We start from the raw sequence: 24398 nt of genomic DNA, 5'->3' as shown, positions 1-24398 counted from the left end.
ATTATGATAATTATTTCCTTCAAATTTGGCCTTATATGTCGTAAAATCCGATTTATAATAATATTAGTAGCTGAATTTCAGTGTCACAGAACAAATTTAAAATTTGCAACTAAGTGCCTAGTGTGTCTGTATGAACACAGAATTTTACAGATGCACTAAGGCAGGTAAAGGTCAAACAATAGACTGTGCATTAGTTAGATGTTAAGAAGTCAATAAACTGAAAATATACAAAAATATTCAATTTTAAAAAAATGGGGTGGTTAATGGTTAAGCACATTACTCCAGGAATCAATGTCGTGAATGATAATTTAACGAATATTACTGTAACAGAGTCTGTTGGTAATCAGAAGAGCAGTGGTTGTGGCAGGTGAAGTGGCCTTTCCTAGAATAATGCTACAACTGGCATACATAGTGATAAAGAATCATTTTTCTGTCCAACAATGTGGTGCAATGCAGGTTATGGTGATTTACAAAGACTGTGCTTATGTTCATTTCTATCTTTGGTTTCATGAGTTATTAGTTTCTGTATTCTGCATAGTCTTAATGCATTTAGTCAAAAATAAACTCTCCGTGACCACATCTGTTCATTGTGTTGCTAGTGTTCTGAAAGGCATGCTGCAGAATTGTCAATATAGCCTTGTGAAACAGTCTATAGGTGCTCCTTGTGACTAACTCTGGTAGAGAGACTGTGGACTCACCTCCTCACCCTCCGCTTTGCAGACTGACTATACACTGCTTTGTTAGCTTCTTTTTCAAATTTTCACAAATGGATGTGATTACATGAGTATCAAATGTTGCAACGTTCAGGCTTCAACATAGTTCCATTATGTCAAATGCCTTAGAGAAATCACAAAAGATTTCCACTGGTGACGTCTTATAACTGATGAACTCTAAAACTTGATTTGTGAATGAGAACATGACCATTTATCTTGCAACGCCTATTTGGGATTTAAAACTAATTTTATTGGGGATCATTTGATTATTAAGATGTCCTATATCCATACTCAGCTTGAGCTTTTCAAGCACTGTAGCAGTGTTCATTAGCAGTGAAGCTGAATAGTAATTTGAGCTCTCTTCTTTACCACCTTTTTTGAAAAATTGTTTAATGATTGATTATTTGGGCTTGTTGGGAATCATTCCTTGATCTAGTGACTGACTTAATATGTATGACACAGTTCTTGTCTTAGGGGGGAGGGGTAGTAGGAGGACAAAAATCTGGGAAGAAGAAAACCACAACACATTAACATGCCTAACACAGTGTAGGAAACCCGTTGGTGTTCACAACAGCTTCCATTTGTCTTGGAATGGATAAATACAGGTCCCTTATGGATTTCAAGGTAATTTTATTGCATTCTTTCTGCAAAATAGTGGCAATTTCTCATGACGAGGATCGAAATGGACAGCGATCATGCACTCCTCTCCAAAGTAGACCACAAAGGCTCAAGAATATTGAGATTTATTGTGGCCAGGAGAGACACAAAAATTTATTCTTGGGCTCACAAAACCAGTCCTGGGTGATGTGAGCTGTGTGAACAGGAGCCTTCTCATCTTGGAATGCAATGTCACCATTTGGGAGCAAACCTTGTAACATGGGCTGGACCTCATCTACCAAAATGCTGACATAATTCTCAGCAGTAACACGACCTTGCAGAGTAACCATGGATCCCATGGAATAACACAATATGGTTGCCCAAATCATCACTGAACCCTAATCATGTTTCACTCTTGGTGTGTAAACTCGGCCAGCAGTTGTAAACAGTAGGAAACAAGACTCATGCAACCAAATGACTTTCATCCATTTCTCCATAGTCTAGGTTTTATGGCTTTGGCACCATGTTCTTGTGTTATGAATATTTCTGTTACAGATGATGTTTTAGAATTCCAACTTTCCATGCAATTACATTCTTATGGAGCTGACAGGGGTCACAAGTGCAACATTCAGTTCTGCCGTGACTTTTGCAGCTGTCGTCCCTTTACTTTTCATCACAATCCTTATCAATGACCATCTGTCACAACCACTCAACACATACTTTTATTCATGTTGTGACTTAGCGGATGATGTTTTTCTGCTTTTCTGTCTGTGGTATAAATCTTAAATGTGGTGCATGCTGAAAATTCAAATCTTTTAGCTACCTTGATTATGGTACCACCCACCATATGAACATCAAAAATTCGCTCAAGTTTTAAATCACTTAGCTCCACTGTAATGCACTCACAACTGCACAGAACAGTGTTCTGACCATGACTGACACATGCAATATATTGAAGACATTACACTGGTGCCGTTTGTGGTCAAATATAACAACTTGTAGCTTTCGCTAGCAGCATGCATTTCTCGTGGTGTTTCTACATTTTCGTCCAACCCTCAGTACATTTACAGCAGTGTTTCAGAAAGCATACATTATGTGTTTCATGTCTCTGATTATTTTTTCTAGTTTTTTTGAAAGTGTACAAATCTAGTTGATGATATTGTTGTGTATTGTTGTTTGCAGAAGATTAATGGTATCACCAACAGATCCCTTACAACTAATCTGATCAGCTCCTGTAAAGAAGTTGTTATTGAAAATATTGCCAACAGTTGCCCTTCATTTATCATTCTGGAATTATAACACACTTGTTTCATCTTTCCCCCATTTTATTAGCTTCCAAACAGTGTTTATTTTATTCTTCGAGCTGCGAGAGAGCTATAGTTGCCAAATATGTGAAGACGTCTTGCCAATTGTACCATACTTGTTATAACAATGCTTACACATAAAGTGAGGCATGATAATTGGGGGCATGATATACCAAAATAACATACAGAAGAAACATAATTCAACTGTAGAGGGCCCGTAGTTTAAATTTCTTGAAAAACACTGTACTTCAATTTTGTTTCTTTGTTCAGTATAATAAATTAGTAGTAGAGTTCTTATACATGAAGGAGTAAATATTCAGTTTAAATATTTTGCATACTTAAACAGGACTTATGTTTAAAGAAAGGAGCATTCAGGTAAGTGCAAACAGGTGCTTTCATGAGAGAATTGATATGAAAGTGCAATATGTAAAACCAAAGATTTTTTATGGTGTAATTTTGCTGTGTAAATATTTTGGATGACAATGATGTTAGAAATCCAGAAAAAGAGATTAATTTCTTAAGAATAACAGTTTCATCCCTGATGTGTTTTTCATATTAGTGGCTAAAAATAAAAAATCGGTATCAGACGATTCACACAACTACACTTAAAATATAAAAATATTTTCATTGTATACTTCTTGTCTAGGGAGTATGGTTCTGTTTTATAGTACAAAGAGGTACAGCCAACTGTCAGCAAAATGGTCAATAAACTGGGAGATGTAGAAATTCAAAATAAAGTTAGTAGTAATTGATCCCCTACTCAGTCTGGCAGTGCCCCACCCCCTTCTTCGTCTTGGTATTTCCTCACCCTTACAGCAGGTATATCCCTCTCATCTTAGGGTCTGAGTGACCTGCACTTGTTTTAACCACCCCCAATGTATCCCTCTCTCCTCCTCAAGGAAGCAACTATTAGTTCTGAAAGCTGGGATGGTGTATGTACTTCTAAACATGTCTGTTGGCAGTACTGAAATTTTGACTCCTGAAGGTAAGTAATGTCCAAGAGTTGTTTCATAACTTCGTAGTAAGTCTCAATAATCATTCCTACTGTCTATCATTCAGTTACCTGTATTAAGGTGTTGGCTCTTCCTTGTACATTTACCCTGTAACACTTGTCATTATTTCTGTGCTGATAATAGCAGAACAACAGGTACTTTATAAAATTGGTAAACTAGTAGTTTTATCAAAATACCAGGCTTGTGCTAATCATGTACACAATACATTTTCAGGATAAATAGAGTATAAAATGTGAGAAAAGACTGTTTTCAATGATACACTGTAAATGCACATTGTCAAAGGTAACATCAGGCATACAACTATCAAAGAAAAGACCATATATTGATGAATCAAAGAACACTTTCAGGTTATCTATAATTTTAAATTTACATTGTTAAAAAACACAATAAATATTAAAACTGAAGCTAATATGGACTACTAAATTTTACAAAAATATATAAGTAAGTAATAAATTAACCTTAAAGAGTGAAAAAATATTATTTCTAGTTTTGCCTAACATCTTTTATATTTTTGGAAAGTTTGATGTAATTTGTTTAGTTAATTTCTTCACTGACAGCTTTGCTTGTAGTGGTTCCTCCTGCTTTTATTTATTTCTTCGTTTGTTGTCCTCGGTGTCGACGTACTGCGTTGCTACACTTGCTGAAAAATGGGTTGTGGATTCTGACACTGACTACTGTAAATAATGTAGCCAATGGGTGCACAGTTACATTTGACAGTACTTTAATTTCACTTTTCACAACCCTCTAATAATACAATGCATTATTGTTTAACCTTCGATAAGCCTCATTAATAGTGTGCGTGCAAACCTCCACATATGCTACAATATTTTACTATTGAACATCTATGAGCAGTAAACACCTAACCACAAAGTTCACAGTTCTTGAAGAATAGAAAGGTTCGTATGGAGCAGACACTATCGTTATTTTTAGACACAGCCTACTTGTTTAACACTTATTCCACAGTTAAGTTGAAGCATTGTTGTCATTCTAACCAACACAGGTTCCTTGTCTGAAACTCGGCCGTGGACTGACTGTCTCGTGACCAAAAACTGGGCCCTCGTATATCCTCACAATAATAAGTACTGAAATTACACATTGTTCGAAGTTAAATTTACAGAAATTACAATTAAATCTTAACTCATCAAATTATCTGAATATATCAAAAAATTGGTTCTTTTTAACAGTTTCTTCTACTACAGGGGTTAAGCCGAATCATTTGTTTGAATCATGAAATTAACAAATGTAATTTTGCAAACAATACTTTTGACAAAACTGTTAATTACTTTGGAATTAATTCAGGGCTGGTTTTGCTAACATGTTTTCGAATAGAGCCAAATAGATACTTTAAGATTACTAGTATTTTGTCTTCCAAATGTTTATAATTAGTACAGAATTTATATTTGTTTATATGTCAACAATAGAATTTAAGTTACGAAACAATTACTGATTTTGCCCTATAATAAAAGATACTAACTAGACGTAGTCAAAATAAATTAGCAAATCAATTACATACATAAATCTAAGCACAAAATTAGATCTGGTGTTATAGTCTTTAAAACTGAGGGCCAACCTTTCTCTTTTGTGAAAATACAGATTTCTTAATTCAGAAATGAAAACCAATCTGTCTGTAATTAGACTAACAGTGTTACATAATAGTGTTACCTGTCTATTTTACACCATATTTTTACATAATTACATACTAACTTAATTTCATGCATTAATCTGTCTTACGAGGCCTCTGTCCTGCAATGGTTTGATGAAAGCATACTAACTTGTGCTTCATTAAACCACAAATCGCGTGGTCTGCAGCACGCAAGGGTGCAATTAAGGGCAGCCATGAGGGCAGGCATTGTTGACAGTAGTGAATTTTTTGGAGTAAATCAATTAAGACTTAGACTCAGCGATTAGATATTGTTGTTTTGATATTTGCCTGCCATGAATAGGTAGCTTGCTCATACTAAAATTTCATACTTTATCATTTTTAGATGTATTCCATTTTTATTTTATTTACTTAGTAGTGTAGTGGTCCCCTGGAAGCGATAACACTTCTGTCAGAATATTACTGTGATTCTTCAGTTTCTACTGGCTTATTTGTTGACCCAAGAGACCACTGGTGTACTGCTGATTCATCGTGTCCAACGGGCACAATATTTCGGTGATCAGACATGTCGCCATCGTCAGGTGCGCTGATGAACTGAGCTCCTGAGGCTGGGCAGCCGCCTTATATCTCCTTCCCCACGGGCCATTCCCTCAGTGGTCCGCGCCCCTGTACTCACGTCAGCAGTTGTAGAGATGCAGGGGTCGGTATCTGTGGCAGCATCGGTGTAGCTGCTATGTCCTCCCAGCTTGCCAGATCGTTTTCGTTGCTGAGTGTCTCCTTAATTATACTCAGTGCTGATTCCCATGCCTTGCTATGATTATAACCACAGTCTCGGTTGATGAGTTTGTCCCTGGTGCGAATTTCGATGGCCTCTCTGACAATGCCGTCCCAGTATTTTGAAGTCTGGGCCAAGATCTTGGTACACTCATAATCCATCTCGTGCCTTTCGGAAAAACAGTGCTCTGCGAATGCCGACTTGTTATGATATTTCAGTCGTGTGTGCCTTTGATGTTCCCGGCAACGCTCTTCAATGGTGCACTCTGTCTGTCCAATTTAAGTCTTACCACACTGACAGGGAATCTGGTATACGCCGGCCTTCCACATTTCCCAATAACACTCTTGTTTTACTGGGTGGGCAAAAGACAATTTTAACTCTGTGTTTCTTTAATATGCATCCAATTTTCCCTGACAGTGCACCAGTGTACGGAATAAATGCAGTGGCTACTTCCTCCTCTGTGACGTCTTCTGTCTGCAAAGGTTGTACTGCAGTGGTGGGGTGGAGAGTTTGTCTAATCTGCCATTCTGAGTACCTGTTCTTTTGGAATACAGTTCTGAGGTGTTCCAGCTCCTGGGGCAGACTCTCTCCGTCTGAGATGATGTGCACCCTGTGTACCAGTGTTTTTAGAACTCCATTTCTTGTATCAGCATTTTTAGAACCCCATTTCTCTGAGAAGGGTGGTGTCAGCTGTCTGTATGGAAATACAGATCAGTGTGCGTTTTCTTCCTGTAAACACAGTGACCCAACGAGTCATCAGCTCTTCTCTTGACCATGATGTCCAGGAAAGGTAATCTTCCTTCTGCTTTGGTCTCCATTATGAATTGGAAGTTGGGATGTATGGAGATCAGTTGTGTAAGGACGTCCAGGAGCTTGTCTCTACCATGTCAGCTTCGGTTATTCTTCTGCCATTCAGGAAATCCTTGAGTGTACAGAATACATGCATTCAGTGCTGCAATATCTATCATTTCCATGAAGATTCTTAGTGGCCACCTCCTCATTCCTCTAACACAACTGTATTCTCTTGTCATTTTGTCCCCATTATCTACAGCACCTTTGGTGTTGTTGTAGTGCAGTATGATTCGGGTTTGTGTTCACTTTCTTCACCACTCACTTGTCTCTCATTATGCTGAGTAGAGAGTAGTATTACTGCCTTTCCCTTCTTTGGAACATAGGAAACTAGGGTCAAGTCATTTGTGAAACCAAACATTGAAGAGTGAACTTCTCTCTTTCTGTTTGGCAGGAATTCCTTTGGAATCTCTTTCTTATTGGAACGCAAGGTACCAACCAATGTCATGTTTCGTTTTACTAGTTCAGTAGCCAGTGGAAAACTGGTGAAAAAATTATCGGTGGTTACACCATGACCGTTATTTAGAAATGGTTCCATCAGATCCAAAACAACTCTCTGTTCTTGATTCACTTCCCGAGTATTGCCCACCATTCCTGCACAAATTTGGATCTGTAATAAGTAAGATGTCTTCAAATCAGCACAAACTCGAATTTTAATGCCATACTTGCTAGGTTTGCTCTTCATATAAACCCTAAAAGGGCAGTTTCCTCAGTACATTGCTAATTGTTCATCAATAGTCACGTATTCATAAGTATAGAAGTTCTTGCAAAAGTTAGATGGAAATTTGTCCGACACTACCCTGATGGCTTGTAGCTTGTCCTTGGTTTCTTCAGTTCTCTGTGTTCTTGTGTCTCTGTTGTCAAATCGCAAGAATTTCAGTATAGACAAAAATCAGTTTCTTGACATGGCAGCAGAAAAGAATGGTTGCCGAAAGGCAACATTATCTCCCCACAGATCGGAGGCACATGTGCGATGTCCATGAGTTTGCCCGGCTCCTATTAGAATTGCTAATACAGCGTACACTTCAGTTGCATATTTATCTCTCCATGTCATTTTGTTCCAAGAATGTGCTGCATTCCACAAAGAAACTACTCGTTTGGCTTCCCTGTTCGCTTCTTCTACAATGATGCTCACGCTTTCTGGTGAGATAAATAATAAAAATGGATCTGTTATTGTTTTGAGTGTTTTTCCATCATTCGCTGGGCCAGGGATTACATTCAAAATGTTGTGACGTGGACACCGCCCACCTTTTGGTGGTTTACTAGAAAATTGTAGTCCACTTCTAGAAACAAACAAATCTCCAGTTTCTTCTTCTTCTTCTTCTTCATCCTCTTCTTCTTCTTCTTCTTCTTCTTCTTGTTCACGTGAATGTGTAGTGTCTTCTGATATTTCATCATCAACTTCATCTGATGCTATGATATGGTCTTTGTCAAGAGGTTCCATATATTCATTCAGTTCATGATCAATGTCCCATTCATTTTCATCATCACTGACATCAGAATTGTATAGAATATCCATGATCTCTTCGCTAGAACGTCCTTTGGACAGCCTTACATGCAGATGAAATACTGACTCGTGTAATGTTAGCTCAGCAGTGAATGTCAAATTCAACTCAACAATAGTAACCAGCAACAATAACAGACATTGGATCTATGGTAAAACTCAACAAAGAAGATGAATGACAGATATATTTCCCAAAATCTTCTCTTTCTACAAATAAGAAAATAAGACGTTTCATACCAAGCAGGGTAGTCTCACAATCCCACCAATAAATGACTTGAATAACAATGATAAAATCAAATAAATTAGACAGTCGTGAGTGTGAATTCAATGTCAATCATTTTAGTACAAAGTCATGAAACCACAGACATGTGGCCCTTCAGATAACATTATTATAGGGAAAAAATCGACCTGGGGTAATCAGAATACCCCGCTTGGTAATGCGAGAGTTAACAATATTCTGATTTTAATTAAACAAATGTCATTCATTACAGATGGGACACATGCTGTACAGAACTTGAACAAAAACAGCACCTGAAATAAAATTGCTCAGCTCATGGAAAAGTTAGTCTTTTTACACAAATTTCAAGAAATATGATCTTTTAAACAGTTAATTCCAAATAATTACCCACCTCCCCCAAGAATATCATATACCTTGTGCATGAGATTCTGCCAGAAACTGCATGTACCAGAGCAAGAGGATATGTTTAAAAGGAATTGACACCTGGCCAAATAGAGTTCTATATGGATATAACTGGGTACAAACCTTCCTACAAAGTGTTGTTATTTGTGTTGTCCTGGAAATGAAACAAAACTGCTGTGAATGATGTTTAATTTACAATGATTTTTGCTAATGAAGAAATGCAGTAAGTAAAAAATTGCAAAATGGTAAGAAACATGATGATAAGTTATTCTATTACAAATTACTTTAACTCAGTTGAATAGGAAATAACTACCTTCTATGAGACAACATTATTAAATTAGTTATGCAAAATATATTAAATGATTTGGACACAACAGAATCATGATACATACATAAGAGATGTGAAAGCAGTATAACATATAGCCTTTCTGTTTGTAAAGAAAATACATGGCCAAATTTCTATTTCTTATGAGGAATTATTTTCTCACAGAAAATACTAGGCTTTAATAAGAATGATTATTAATTCAGTTATGAAGACATATTTCATAAATTATTTTGTTTTCTAGGTGAACTGGCATTATCTGATATGATTATCAGTTCATTCAGGTTCATCTTGGTTGCCCATTTCTTTCTTTTGTGTCTCTGTTATCATTCACTCTGGTCCAGTCCCAGTTCTTGGCTTTGTCGTTCAGTTTCATGTTGAACCATAGTACTGGATGCAGTTCACAGTCGGTATTTTCTGTAAGAATAAATCTAATATAATCAGGGCAAAAATAATGTATATAGCAAGTCAAACAGCTGTATTTGAATATATTATTAATCATCATGTACAGGTATTGAAGCAGAAGCATATTGTTCATCTTAAATGTGTAATTACTCAAAAGATTTTTTTATAAGAACATGTAGTACTGTAGACGCATGGGTTCCAGATAAAAATACATGTGAACTAGAGTTAACTATAATGGCACACATCAACATTAAAATGAAAACATTCCTGTAAATTTTTTACATCACTACAGAATTCATGTGGATGTAAACTCCACAGACACACTCATGGAACTAGTAGAAATTCTTTGGTTACTACATAAACAAGATCGATTCTTAAAATTAAACAACTTAGTGGTACTATGTACAAACTGAGACAGGCGGACTTTTTAAATGGGCAGTGATAACAGTAATGCTTTCATTTTCTACCTTTTAAACAGTATTCCCCACAATTTTTACAGTAGTACCTTCAGACAACAGAAAATCCAGGTTGGAATATCAATGATTTTGAAAAGGATATGTTGCTACTCACTGTAACGATCACACGTTGAGATGCAGACAGGAACAAAGCCAAAAGCGGCCGGAGATGGTGGTTGTGTGTGTGTGTGTGTGTGTGTGTGTGTGTGTGTGTGTGTGTGTGTGTGTGTGTGTGTGTGTTTTCTCCTCTCTTTTCTGAAGAAGGCTTTGGCCAAAAGCTTAGTGTGTAACAGTCTTTTTGTTATGCTTGTCTGCAACTCCACATATCATCATCTTAATGGTGAGTAATTGCCTTCAGTTTCTTTTTACAATCCTCCATGCAATTTCTCATTCACTTGTATTAATTATATCTGTAATAACATGTTCTCACATTGTCCAGTGGTTTCTTACTACAGATGTTACTTATGTTGTCACGTCTTCATAAAGAGATCAGTTGACTTAGCAAAACGTTGTTGCTATTATTCACTTGCCTTTCCTGGCAATCAAGTTCACTAAGTACCTCAAACACAACTAAGTCTTCACCATGCAGAAATTTATTTTCTCAACATTTCTGTGTGATCTGATGAATATACTTTAAATTTAGTGATAGCAGAGCACTAATAATAACTTACTTATTCTGCTTATTCCAGTACATCATTATTCCTGGCAAATATTCCATCATCATCACTATGTGCTCTCATTTGCACAAAACTTAGCCTGCTTGATTTCTCATGTGCACTAATTAATTTAAAGTCAAAGTGAAATAGTAAGTACCAGGTATTTCCTGTATGTATGAAACTCATCATAGCTGATAACATTTCTGATATATCATATGAATAACAAAATCACTGATTTCACACTTAAATTCCTGACTATAGATAAATTTAAATCTGACCTCACAGTTTATCTTTACATTTTACATAACTGTTACGACTTTGTTAATTATGACAAAACAAATTCTTTGAGAATCACAGTATGAAAATGTATTTGTTGTAGTTATCACACATCAAACTTCTTCCAGTAGTTTGAAAATGTAATATAACATGGCTTTCGCTTGTTGGATCTCCTACAAGCAGTCTCCAAAATGATGAATTCAGTTTTCCTTTTCTTAAAAAAAAATAATTTTAACCAAATGAACTTGGTTCATTATAGACTGGACACACTCTGTACAGAACAGAGATAAGATATCTGTGTGGTGTGAAAAGTGGCAATTGACCCTGAATAAAGAAAAGTGTGAAGTTATTCACATGAGTACTAAAAGAGATCTGCTAAATTTCGATTACGCTATAAGTCGCACAAATCTGAAGGCTCTAAATTCAACTAGATACTTAGAGATTACAATTACAAATAACCTAAATTGGAACGGTCACATAGAAAATGTTGCGGGTAGAGCAGACCAAAGACTGCGATTCATTGGCAGAACACTTACAAGGTGCAACATGTCTACTAAAAAGAGACTGCTTACACCACACTTGTCTGACCTATTCTGGAGTATTGCTTTGCAGTGTGGGATCCACATCAGTCGGGACTGACACATGACATTGAAAAAGTACAAAGAAGGGCAGCTCGTTCTGTATTATTGTGAAATAGGGGAAATAGTGCCACAGACGTGATATGTGAATTTGAGTGGCAATCATTAAAACAAAGGTGTTTTTCGTCATGACAGGATCTTCTCATGAAATTTCAATCACCAGTTTTCTCCTTCGATTGCATAAACATTCTGTTGGCACCCACCTACATAGGAAGAAATGATCATCATGATAAAATAAGAGAAATCAGGGCTCTCACAGAAAAATTTAAGTGCTCTTGTTTCTCCTGCACGCTGTTAGAGAGTGGAACGTTATAGGGACAGCTTGAAGGTGGTTAATTGAACCCTCTGTCAATGACTTTATTGTGAATAACAGAGTAATCACATAGATGTATATGTAGATGTGAATGTAAACTTAAACAACAACTGAAATAAAGCTACTTAACTCAGCAATTAACACATGACAGGTAGTGCCACACATTGTTTTTGCATTTATACCAATGAATACCGTTTGGAACATTGTTTCAATTCATACTACATTAAACTCCACTTAAAAAGTGTTATGGTAGTAAACTTTGACACAACAATTTGTTTTATTAGATAATGAAAAATATTCTAATTTTCTATCTTAGGCAAATAAAAGTTTCAGTACAACATTCAAATTTACAGATAATTGTCTCCATTCTGACCATATCAGGTGTTTATGTAAAACATTATTACAATAATTTTGAAAAAATTAGTTGTTTTACACAAACTTTAACAAATATGGTCTACCAAACAATGAATTCCAAATAATGTTAAATTTTATACTAATTATGCAAGTACATCAAATGCCTTCCTGATCATAATTTGCCGAACAGGAGTTATACAAGTTAGTGTGGTTGGTTGCTTTTCTTGAAATATGAGTTAGCATAAAATAGAATCTACATTGTGTTTTTTTGAAATGTTAATTTTACATGACATTAGTTCTGATGATGAAACAAAACCAATAAACAATAAATGACAAAAAATATCAACTGTATTTGTAAAATAGTCACTCACATGATCTAGTAGCAAGTGCATCACTATCGAAGTGTATTGGGTAGTAAACTGGTACATTACATCTTCCACCAGATGGGGAACATTAATCTCAGCAGCCCCCTTGGTGGTATTATAGGAGATTAAGCTATGTGTTGGCACAAATTTCGCCCTCTTGCTTCTCCCATTTAATACAGTTACAAACTAATATTCTCTGTCTCACTTCAGTCGCCTAACACAACAGTTACAAGTAAGATATCGGACACAGAAGCTGCTAAAGTGGCCTGCAATTGGAAGACATTCACAATTCCATGAGCCATATGAATATATAAATTACACTGTATTGCATTATTTTATGGTGTATAGGCCGCTAGTCATTTTTTCATTAAATACTGTGTCACTTACTTACGGCCAGTCATTTAAATCTGAATAAAAAAGTTTCAGTGCAATGAGAAATGTTGTCAGTAATAGAAAAAATTTAGCTTAAAGAAGCATGAACAACAAAAAAGATGCCAAGTTTTCAGAGACAGCATAAGGGAATTACGAGTACTTTAAGAGCACACAATGAAAAATGTGAAAGTGGCTACATTATGTTTCAAATATGATATCAGCCCAGGTAAATTATATTTTGAGCAGAATGAAATTTTTATTCTTTGTTTCCTTGTTTAACATGTTCGTAACACATTCTCAGTTACACACCCCAGAAATATCTGTGTTGTTTTTCAGGTGATGACTGCTTTGATTGTGTCCAGAAAGGTGACTTCAAGCATGGGGTGCCATCAATGACAGATTCAAATGAACACCCGTAAGTAACATTCATTTACCTCTCACCTCTTCCCCATGATTTCTTCCCTTCTCTCTTCCACTTGAGCATTCCTTTTCAAACAGTTGTACATATGCACGTGTGTGCATCTGTGTATAATTGTGCACCTGCTTGCAAATCCGTGTTTGTCTTTGACTGGGTGCAGACTTAAATTTAGAGCCTCTGAATTTAGGTAACTTATCATAATTTGAGTTCCCAAAGTCATCCTGCTTTATATATCCATAGTTTCTCCAAATCAATCTAAGCAACTGCAGTGGTACAACTTAAATCACAACTTATTTCTTTCTTAGTTCCCCTTTCAGCTTCACAAATGCTGTGTGAGTACTTGTGTGGCAAGCAAGGAACTGTGAGCCACTACTCCTTCCTTTCCTGTACTGAAATCCTGTTCTTTGGTTTGGTCTATAGGATAGCTTCATTGTTAGCAACCTAGCTTTTGTATAAGACATTGGTTATGGTTACTTATTTCCGTTTTCCAAACTTTCTTTTCCTTGGCCATTCGAGCTAAATCATGCTTTGCCACTGCTTCCTCATTTGACCTCCATTCTTTGAAAATTGATCAACACCTTCTGTGCCCCCCCCCCGCTCCCCCTTCCTCCCTGAGGGCTCACAACTCTCTGTGAGTACATGCTTGGCTACAACAGGGTCCCAGCTTTTGCACCATTACATTCCTTTCTCTGCTACAAGCCTATACTTCCACCATCCCTTTCTCCGTCTGCCTTTCCATTGGATGGTTTTCTGGTGTAAACCCCACTTGGAGTTGGTAAGTGATTTAGGACCCTGGTTTTCTATTTCACTTTCGGCACTCTATACACCTTTTCATTAAAAAACACGTGGTCCCCCGTTGTGGGGTTTGACCTGTCACCATTTTTCCAAATTTTTCAGAAGTGTGATCGTGCATGGAAGGCTGCTGAATGTGGTGTCTGTTTCACCTTTGTGCCTTTCTACCTAAACATCCTTCCTTTCCAGTAAGGTAATACGCCTTCGCCTAAAACCCAGCACAGTAGCTCCCATTGTGGCAGCAGCGGGAGGGAGGGAGGGGATATTAAGCGCCTGCATGGTAGCAGCCCCCTGACCAAGCAGGGCTTGTGCACTGTTGGTGCCTCAGCTGGTACCTCCCCATGTATGCCAAAGAGTATGCACCCATCTCCAAAATGAAGATGGGTCAACTTTGAGTAGAACAATATCCCTTGCCCAGTCATGGGTGTTGCTTGCTTGTGGCAAGCTGGGTAACATTCTGGTGACTTATCGCTCCCTGTAATAGTCTAAACATGATACAAGGCATCACTTACCATCATGATCACCTCACGCAATCTTATGATGGGCTACATGCAAACTTGGAGCGACAGGGTGTACACTTTGTCCAATGTGCCCATAGGGGGCCAAAGGACAAAAGGTTGCTTCTAGGTCATATGCTACGCCTAAGGTTATGTCTGTCTCTGCAAACAGTAGTCTTCTCCATTAAGCGTCCTACAGCGAGCCCTCAGGGCTTGACCATGCCTGCCCCCTGATGGTTGGGGGCTTTCCTCCTGCTGCTCCCTCTTCCACACACACACTTTGGGATCAATGGCTCTCCACCCAATGGGGATGCTGATTCCCATCCCCCACCCAAAGCCCCATCACCCTCGTCCAGTTACTCACGCGAGGAAGGGATCCCTCAGGACATTCCTGGGAGCCACAGGCTGCTTGTTGTTGGGCTTCATGATCTTCAGTCCCTGAAACTACTTCAGGGAAGCCCTCCCAGTCATCCAAACCCCTTAAAGAACAGAAAGACAAACAGAAGTCTTTCAAGAAGAATTAAATTCTCATGGCACCCCACGCCAACTGATCCCATATGTTCTGCTCCTGTGATCATGTCAGTGATCCCGGTGGCCTCTGAGACTCCAGGTTGCACCATACAATGTGTTTCAGAAACTATGTGTCTTGATATCATACCCTCTCAACCAGTGGCAGCAGGTAATCTTGGGACATAACCTGCCTCCTTGGTCCCGTCACGCTCTCCCAGTATACTGACAGCACAATTCTCCAGCGGAATTGCAGTGGATTTTTCCACTACCTGCCTGAACTACAACATATCTCAACCTTCTCCCCCTATTTTCTGCATTGCCTTTCAGGAAACTTGGTTTCCATCAACTTGGGCCTCTGATCTTCATGGATACTTGGGATATTTTAAGAGTCATGCTGATTGTGATAAGGTATCAGGTGGAGTTTGCCATTATATTCTGAACTATAGATGAGGTGGAATCCAAAATTTCTGGGACTGGTGCTGCCATCTGGAAAGTAGGAGTAGTAGATCTTGCGCCACTAGGTGGCAAGAGCTGCATATCTTATGAGTCAGTGTGCAGAGTGGCATTCAGCTGGGAGGACGTGTTGCGTGTCCACAGTGATTTTCATAATACTCTGGTGTGTGGCGATTTTACGATGGATCTGCAAACAGAACAGCGTGTGTGTGTCAGATTCTGTGCAAATCTTGGGAAAAGTGCTACGGAGGACCTTGCAATGATTCAACAAGTGTTTGGGGGGCAGAGCATGAGCCATACATGTGTGTTGGAGTGGCTCTCTGAGACCCAAAAAAGTGAGACAGGTGAAGAGTATGATGATCGTTTTCTTTGATATCAAGGGAATTGTGCACAAATAATTCATCCCACCCAACCAGACAGTGAATTCTGTGTACTAATGTGACGTTTTGTGACGGCTCCGTAAAAACATGCGGCAACGTCGACCCGAATTTTGGCGTCAAGAGAACTGGCTGCTGCATCATGACAACGTGCCCTGTCACACGTCCTTGCTCACCAGGACATTTTTGGCAAAGAGCAACATGGTGGTTGTATCCCACCCACCGTACTCGTCAGATTTGGCACCTTGTGACTTCACGCTATTCCCAAAACTGAAATTCAAGTTAAAAGGCCGTCCATTCAACACTCTGGAGAGGATTCAAGAAGCATCATTGGCAGTGATAAACACAAAGAACAGGATTTCCCGAAAACATTTGACCAGTGGCAGAAGTGCGGGTCCAGTGTGTACATGCGGATGGGAACTACTTTGAGAGTGATGGTGACCGTTAGTCCAAAGGTAATGTTTTCAACAGATGGCAGCACCAGTCCCGTAAATTTTGGATAGCACTTTGTATATACAGAGAACTTATTCCTCTTGACACAAATTTGGAGGCTGAGTGTTTGGGTAAGGGCGTTTCAGCATTTTACCATCTGTAATGTTTCTCCCTCCCAGTTGTGGAGTGCCTTGGAACGTATTTTCTGCATTGGGTTCTCATCTCCACCCACCTGTCCTAATCTTGGGTGACTTCAGTGTCCATAACCCTTTGTAGGATGGAACCATGATCGCTGGCTGCAGTAAAGTCATAGAAAACTTATTGGCAGATCTCAACCTCTGTCTCTTGAATACTGGTGCCTCTGCACACTTTAGTGTGGCACATCAAACTTATTTGGCTATTGATCTTTCTATTTGTAGCCCTGGTCTTCTCCCATCCAACCACTGGAGAGTCCACAGTGACCAGTGTGGTAGTGACCACTTCCCAATCTCTCTGTCCCTCCCTCAGCGTCACTCCCCAGCATGCCTACCTAGTTGGGCTCTTCACAAGGCTTTTACCTCCACTGTTGTTCTGTGCTCCTCACTAATTGGAGGCATTGATGAGGTTGTCCAGAATGTAACAGCAGCCATTCTATCAGCAGCTGACTTAGTGATTCTCTATTCGGGATCCCCCTGTCGAAAGGCAGTACCTTGGTGGACCCCGGAAATTGCCAAGGCCATTAGAGACCAGAGATCGGCTCTCCAATGCCATAAGTGCCATCCATCAATAGAGCATCTCATTGCCTTCAAGCAGCTCGATGCTGAGGTCTGTTAGTTGATAAAGCGATGGGAGGGAGAATGCAAGGAACAGTATATTTCAACCATTGGACCACGTACGCCTCCTTCGCAGATTTTGGAGAAGATTATATACCTCTATGGATACCAGTCCTCCACAGATGTACTTGGTATTTCTCAAACGGTACTGTTTTTACTGACCCACACACCGTAGCTGAACATTTTGCTCTGCTTTATGCTCGAGCCTCTGCCTCTCAAAACTATCAACCTGTCTTTCATGTCCTTAAACAGTAGGTTGAGCAATTGCACTTATAGTCTCGCCAATGTTCTCTGTAAGTTACTCAAATGTGACTGTGCTGGCCTCTTGAGTCTCAGGGCCTTCTGGTTCTATCTGAGACTTTTTGCCAATGCCATTCCACTGCTTATAATTTGGTTTGCCCGGAGTCTGCCATCTGGACAACTTTACTCTGACATCATCACCTAATTGCTGTCTCCTTGACCACATTCTTGCTGCTTTACATGAGTGGAGACTCTGGCACCCACTTGTGATGTTTGTACAGAAATTCTTGTCGCACCGTACTTTCAACATTAGAGTTGGTGCTTTTCATAGCACCCCCCATACCCGTAAGGGGTCCCACAGGGCTCTGTGTTAAGTGTCCATGTCTTTTTAGTGTCCATCAAGGATCCAGCAGCAGCCATGGGATCTTCTGTATCACCCTCCTTGTGTGCCAATGATTTTTGCTATTGCTCCTCTAATTGGGTGTTGGTGAACTCTGACTCCAGGGCACCTTTCATAGGTGCAGTCGTTGGCACTCATCCACGGCTTTCAGTTTTCGATAGCCGTGACTCGGGTCTCGAACTTTTGTCGCCATCATACTGTTCATCCACAACCAGAGCTTTACCTTACTGACCAATTACTCAGTGTGATGAAGACTTATCGCTTTTTGGGACTGGCCTTCAATGCCTGGCTGATGTGGCTTCTCCATATTCGCCAGCTTGAGCAAAGGTGCTGGCTACATCTTAATACATTTTGCTGCCTCAACAACACCAACTAAGGTGCAGACTGCATGACCATTCTGCAGCTTTACAAAGCCCTGATCCTATCCCATTTTGATGATGAGTTTTTGCCATATGGTTCAGTATCACCCTTAGCATTGTGGTCACTGGACCTGATACACCACTGGGGGTTCCAACTTGCAGCAGGAGGCTTTTGAGCTAGCCTTGTGAACAGCCTACTCATGACAGCTGGGACCCTCCACTACGGATCAGGAACCAACAGCAGGTACTCAGTTATGCTATACATGTTCACAGCTCTCCTAAGCACCCAAACTACTGTGTCCTTTTTCCTAGTAGGGAGGTCCACCTGCCATAACAGAGACCTAGAACTGGGATGACAATTGCCGTTCGACTACAATGTCTCTGCTGCTCTGAACTCCAACATCCCCACTGTTACCTCTTGCCAGGAACCGCATATGCTCCCATGATATGTACACAGACCTTGGATCTGTCTTGATTTATCCTTTGGACCAAAAGCTTCAGTTGACTCCATAGTCTTTTGCCACCTGTTCCTGGCTGCCTTTGATGAATTTCTGGGTTTGGAAGCGGTATACAGTGACATCTCAATCAGTGATGGATGAATCAGTTTTACATGCTGGGTACAGTGAACTACACTCCTTGCTGAGTTGGTGGGCACCAAATGAGCCCTTGGCCATGCTTGTTCTTGCACTGGCAAGATGGTTCTAACATGCAGTGACTCCCTGAGCAGCCTTCAGGCTATAGACCAGTGCTACCCTTGTCACCCATTAGTCACAAATATCCAGGATCTTCTTTCTTACCTCCATCAAGCTGGATGGCTAGTCAACTTTATTTGGACCCTTGGGTATGTTGGGATCTCAGGGAATGAACATGCTGACTACTTGCCAAAGTAGGCTACCAGGATGCCAATTGTGAAAATAGTGTTCTAGAACTGGTCCTTTGGACAACTCTGTGCCATAAATTGTTGAATGTCTGGACCTTGGAATCATTCATTCTTAACTCCCCAAACAAACTGAGGGCTATAAAGGAGACCATGACCACGTGACAGTCTTCCCTTTGCCCTTTTCACAGGGAATCTACTGTCCTTTGTCATCTATGCAATGGCCACACTTGGCTGACCCACAGCCACATTGTGTGACATTAGGACCCACTTAAACCCTGATGTCATCCCCATCTGATGGTGGTCCACATCCCACTAGATGCTCAAATTTGGCTTCTTTGTGGCGATATCTTAACTCCCTGACATGGTACCTCTGGTGGTAGTGGACGATGCCAAAACGGCTGACCTGGTTTTACGTTCCACCCATGAAAGTGGTTTCTACTCATCTCTGTGTGGTGGAGCACTTTGGCCTCTTGGACTATGTGAGGGGTTGGAGGGTACCCCTGACCTGCTCGGGGGCACAGGTCCCATGGCGGCTCTTGCTCGGCAGTCTGACTTGGCCCCTATCCTTCCCATATTTTTATTCTCCTTGATCTTTAATGTTTGCTGTTTCTAATGTTTTATATTTTCTAAACTTTTTATCATCTTATCTGTGTTGCTCATTTCCTTGGGGTAACAGACAGTGAGGTGCTGCTGGTGAGCTGCAGAGGGTGTGTCTCCCACAGCATACCATGCTCCCAGGACTTCCAACTGCATTCTGGGTAGAGTGGCTTGCCCACCTTACCCTATCCTACTCCCCTCCTACCTCTCTTTGATTTTATCTCTGTCTTATTGTATCTTGGTTACAATTGGGTTTCCCAGGATGTGCCTTTCCTATTATCCTTCTGGGGGTTATTCCTAGTTCGATACATGTAGGATGATGGGCTGAATACCTCACAGTTTGGTCCCTTTAACTCCAACAACCAACCAACCACCCAACACCTTCTGTACACGTTAATCATATGGACTTACAGATGCACCAGGAGCACAATGCCACTGCATGTCCATTGTGAAGGGATCATCATTTAGACTCCCAGTGTTGCCCCTAACAATGCAGAGGCCCTATTATGATGCTGAAGCTGCAAAATCCCCTTGAGAGCCATGGAGTTAGTGTTCATTTTTACTAGGACACTGGGATTGTGAGCATTTTCAGTTGGACAGGTGGTAAGCAATGTAATTTTCTCTGTTACAAAAATTAACGGAGTATATACTGGACCACAGATTATTATTTATTCGTCCAAATTTGTACAGTGGTTTTGCGGTGTTGTATTATAGATAAAATCTGGTAATCCTGTGAAGTCTATGCATTTCCAACTTAAATTTTCTGCTTGAAATGAATAAAAAAAAATTGGAGCTGATCCTATATGGGTCCGCCACTTTTACAGTTCTCCTCCTTCCACATATTAACATTAAAGTCCAGAACATTATACATCACCTCATTTGATGCACTGGCTTAGGCTTAACTCTCTTAAGAAACCTCACATAGACCCTTAATCAGACAAGACGAAGAGATGTTTCCACTCTTTGCAATTTTTATAATAACATCATTTAAATTTTGCGGCCAGCTCAATGCCCAGTGAGGGCGTTCCTGTCTGACACCAGCTGTGGCCCAGGTTCTGATTTCTGGATGGCTCTGCTGTCACCTCAGCTCCAGCTCTCCTAAGTTGTGTGCTGCACATGCGACATAACATTACAATCTCAACTAACACACACCTATCATTTTCACCCCCCACCCTTAAAAAGAAAGAGAGAGAAAGAGAGAAAACAGCGGCGTGACATTCTAATGGGTGAAAATGTGCAGAAAAATACCCACTGAGATTTGTATATCAATACAGCATCTCGCATTGCATCCCCCCGTTACCATCCTCACAATGTCAAGTAACACCAATACTGTAACAACAAAACAGTAATGATTATACAATGAATACTGATATTCTCAGTAATAATGTTAATAACTAATTATGCAACTTCTTTACTTTTCTGTCTCTGTTCAACATATATATTTTCTCAAACTATCATTTACGTTTCCAGAAGTTTTCTCAGCTGAAGGATATGGGCAACAACTGTTATTGTGGAAGCGATTCTTCTTTATGCTTTCATAACTTTAACATCAAACACCTCCATTTTTTAATGTCTAGGAATATCAAGACCTTTCACCCTGAAACTTTCTACCAAACTCTTCAGTCACTTTCTCTGGCGCATTATATTTTACCAGTTCATCAAATCCATTTGAATTTTCACAAGACTGAGAGGTGTTTCATACTTCTATGACTTTGTTTGACAGTACATTCATTCGTCTTCTCATATGAATTGTCCTCTATATTAATGAGTCTACCAACACTGAGTACTTCAGTCATTAGGTGACAATCATTAAACTTCCTCTAATTTATGATAATGAGTTAGTTACTTTCATGTTCCACGGATCATTTTACACAATAAATCGTCATTCCTGCCCACCATCTTTTACGTATTACAAACATAGAATTTCTTCTACAGAATAGAAGCTGTCAAGGAGAAACAGATTGATATAGCTGTATGAATATTTAGGGTTACTTTAGCTTTTCTATGGGATGCTCCGTCAGCAAAATGCATCCCCAGTTACAATCAGTTCCTCCAAGTGTGACCTACACACTCCAGTTATATTGTCAGCTCCTCAGATCCAGGAACTCCACTTCGTATTACTTAGCAAAAATTCTTCCATCATGTATTACCAATATCCTGATTCAGAACAAAACCTCTTTCCTCCAAAGTATCCACCTTACTTTCAGATGATTCCTTGGACATCTACTGTGTCTCTTTATTCCTCCTTTAAAAAATGCGGTGCAGTGATCTTACCTTTCATTAATTTTTAATTGACAACCTTGCCTATTCATAAGCCATTCCATCATTTGTATAACTTTCCTATGCAATAAACAACTGTACTTAAAATCAACTGGTATTAATGTATCCCCCACTATCTCCACTCATTTGACTCATTTTTCAAGCACTATAGTTACCATAGACACCAGAATTACTTTTTATTGTCCCTTGGGATTAATATCAGTCATCCTCTTTATTATACTGCCTCCCCATCCAGATACTCCTTCTGAATTTATGTGGTCTACATATATAGCCTCTAACACAAACTTTTACCAGGTTCTAGCTAAAAATGTTGGAGTGACACACTCGTAGATTATGAGTCTGTGTTAACTTCAGTGAAATGCTTGGAGTGTGTACCTATCTTATTGGTTATGACGACTTTTCTCCACCAGTACAGTGTTAATTTGGGTGCATAATATTAATTGCTTCACTGTGGAAATCTCAAGAGTCAATGTGAGAAGCCGATGACATTAAATAATTTACACCAACACATAATTTGCATCTCGTGTTAATGTTTATATTGCTCCAGAACAACTACTCTACTGCCATTCTTAATCTCATTGCTTGTATAGTTTCTTAACAATACAGGTTCTTTCAAAGTAGTGCTCAACAAAGTCACATTAATTGTGTTACAATTAAAATCAGTTATTTCATAAGGAATTACAGTTACAGGCTTGAAGATAATAAATGACTGATTATAACAAACATGATTTCTAAAATTGCTTTTCAGCTTTAGTATCGAAAGTCTGCTTGACAAATTTGACTAACAAGTCTTGTTACAAAATAATTAATATTTCATTAATTACAACAGGAATGTTGAGGCTAACATATTTTGGAGTTCTTTACATAATGCAAAAATAGATTTAGTGATCAGAACAATAGTTTGTTCATGACAAAAAGTTCTAGGACTCATAATTACAGAGTTACTTACAATGAATCTGATTTGAGTTTTTATAGAAACATAATCTCTTGAGAGTGAACATGATTGGCAGTGCATCAGTAAGCCAGAAATTCTAATGCTGTGTGACAATAAGAAAGCGGTGTGACTTTGGATTACAAGCAAAATCCACACATCTCTCACATCAGGTGACTTACTTGATATCCACAGCCGGTCTTCTCTGGATAGTGTGCTACATCGATCTCCAAAACCTCCTTCTCCGAAGAATAATGCTGGTTACGGGAATTTATCAGACTCTCTCTCTCTCTCTCTCTCTCTCTCTCTCTCTCTAAAGAACAAATTTACCACTTCTCACATAAATATTCGAATGTTTGCAAGTCGACCGATTCGTCCAGCATTAGATTCGATTAAATATATTTTTTAGTGTAGTTTTTGCAACCACATAATCATGAACATGTCTTACTTCTAGCATGTCCAACACATGAAGTATAATCAGTTGTTCATTTTTCTTTAACAATAATCACAGACACTAAAACAGAAAAGAATACTACATGATTATTTCTTGTTCTTCCAAAACAACTTCTGTGGTGCAAGTGGCAAACACTTATCGATGACATTCGACTGTCGCCTCTACCTTGTGCTCGTGACTCCTTTCCAGCCTGCACACACAGACATGTGTCACGCAGTATGTACATTCTCTCACACTTATTTTTAAAATATCGTGTAATTGAGATGGTAGAAGGACGAATTGTTCTGGAATTTACGTGGAAATTCTCGAAGCACTACATATCCCTCCCCTCAGCTTGAACATGTGATATTTTATACATACTCATAATGTGCATTTTATTACAAAGAATAACAATTCATAATTCCACATTTTTTTATTAACTGTGCATAACCCATTTATTTACTATTTAGCTTTTCTTTTTTCATTTTACTTTGATTATAAAACGGGAATATTTCACTCAGTGTTGGAGTCAATTATTTTATATCTAGGAGTCGTGGGGCCTCGACCTTTGGGTTTCCAATCATAAGCTCCAGGTGCTCATGACACTTGAGTATTTTACTCTTTATTCTAATCCTTTGTACTGCTTCTTTAGTATGTAATAGCCTCATTAATTATGGACTGTTTGTGTTTTGGAGGAACTCTGGGCAAATGAAAGTGTTCTTCTCGGCACTTGCAAACGCACATAAAACATAATAATGCTGGTGGAATATAGAATTCAAACTTACCAGAATAATTCCTATTAAATGTGCAACTTCTGTCATGATACTGTCCTTTTC

At 39.1% G+C, this 24398-nt stretch overlaps 1 protein-coding gene across 1 annotated transcript in view; it reads left to right on the top strand.

Moving 5' to 3' along the window:
- The window catches only part of LOC126483876 (uncharacterized), a 100218-nt gene that overhangs the window by 7648 nt on the left and 68172 nt on the right, over positions 1-24398 (top strand). Inside the window, exon 2 of the mRNA XM_050107124.1 lies at positions 13488-13566. Within this exon, the coding sequence (XP_049963081.1) occupies positions 13488-13566 (79 nt within the window). The remainder of the gene's footprint in view (positions 1-13487; positions 13567-24398) is intronic.

Source organism: Schistocerca serialis, chromosome 6, assembly GCF_023864345.2.
Source record: "Schistocerca serialis cubense isolate TAMUIC-IGC-003099 chromosome 6, iqSchSeri2.2, whole genome shotgun sequence".
Classification (NCBI taxonomy): domain Eukaryota; kingdom Metazoa; phylum Arthropoda; class Insecta; order Orthoptera; family Acrididae; genus Schistocerca; species Schistocerca serialis.
The sequence above is the reverse complement of the archived record's forward strand: the minus strand, read 5'-3'. Positions and strand labels throughout refer to the sequence as shown.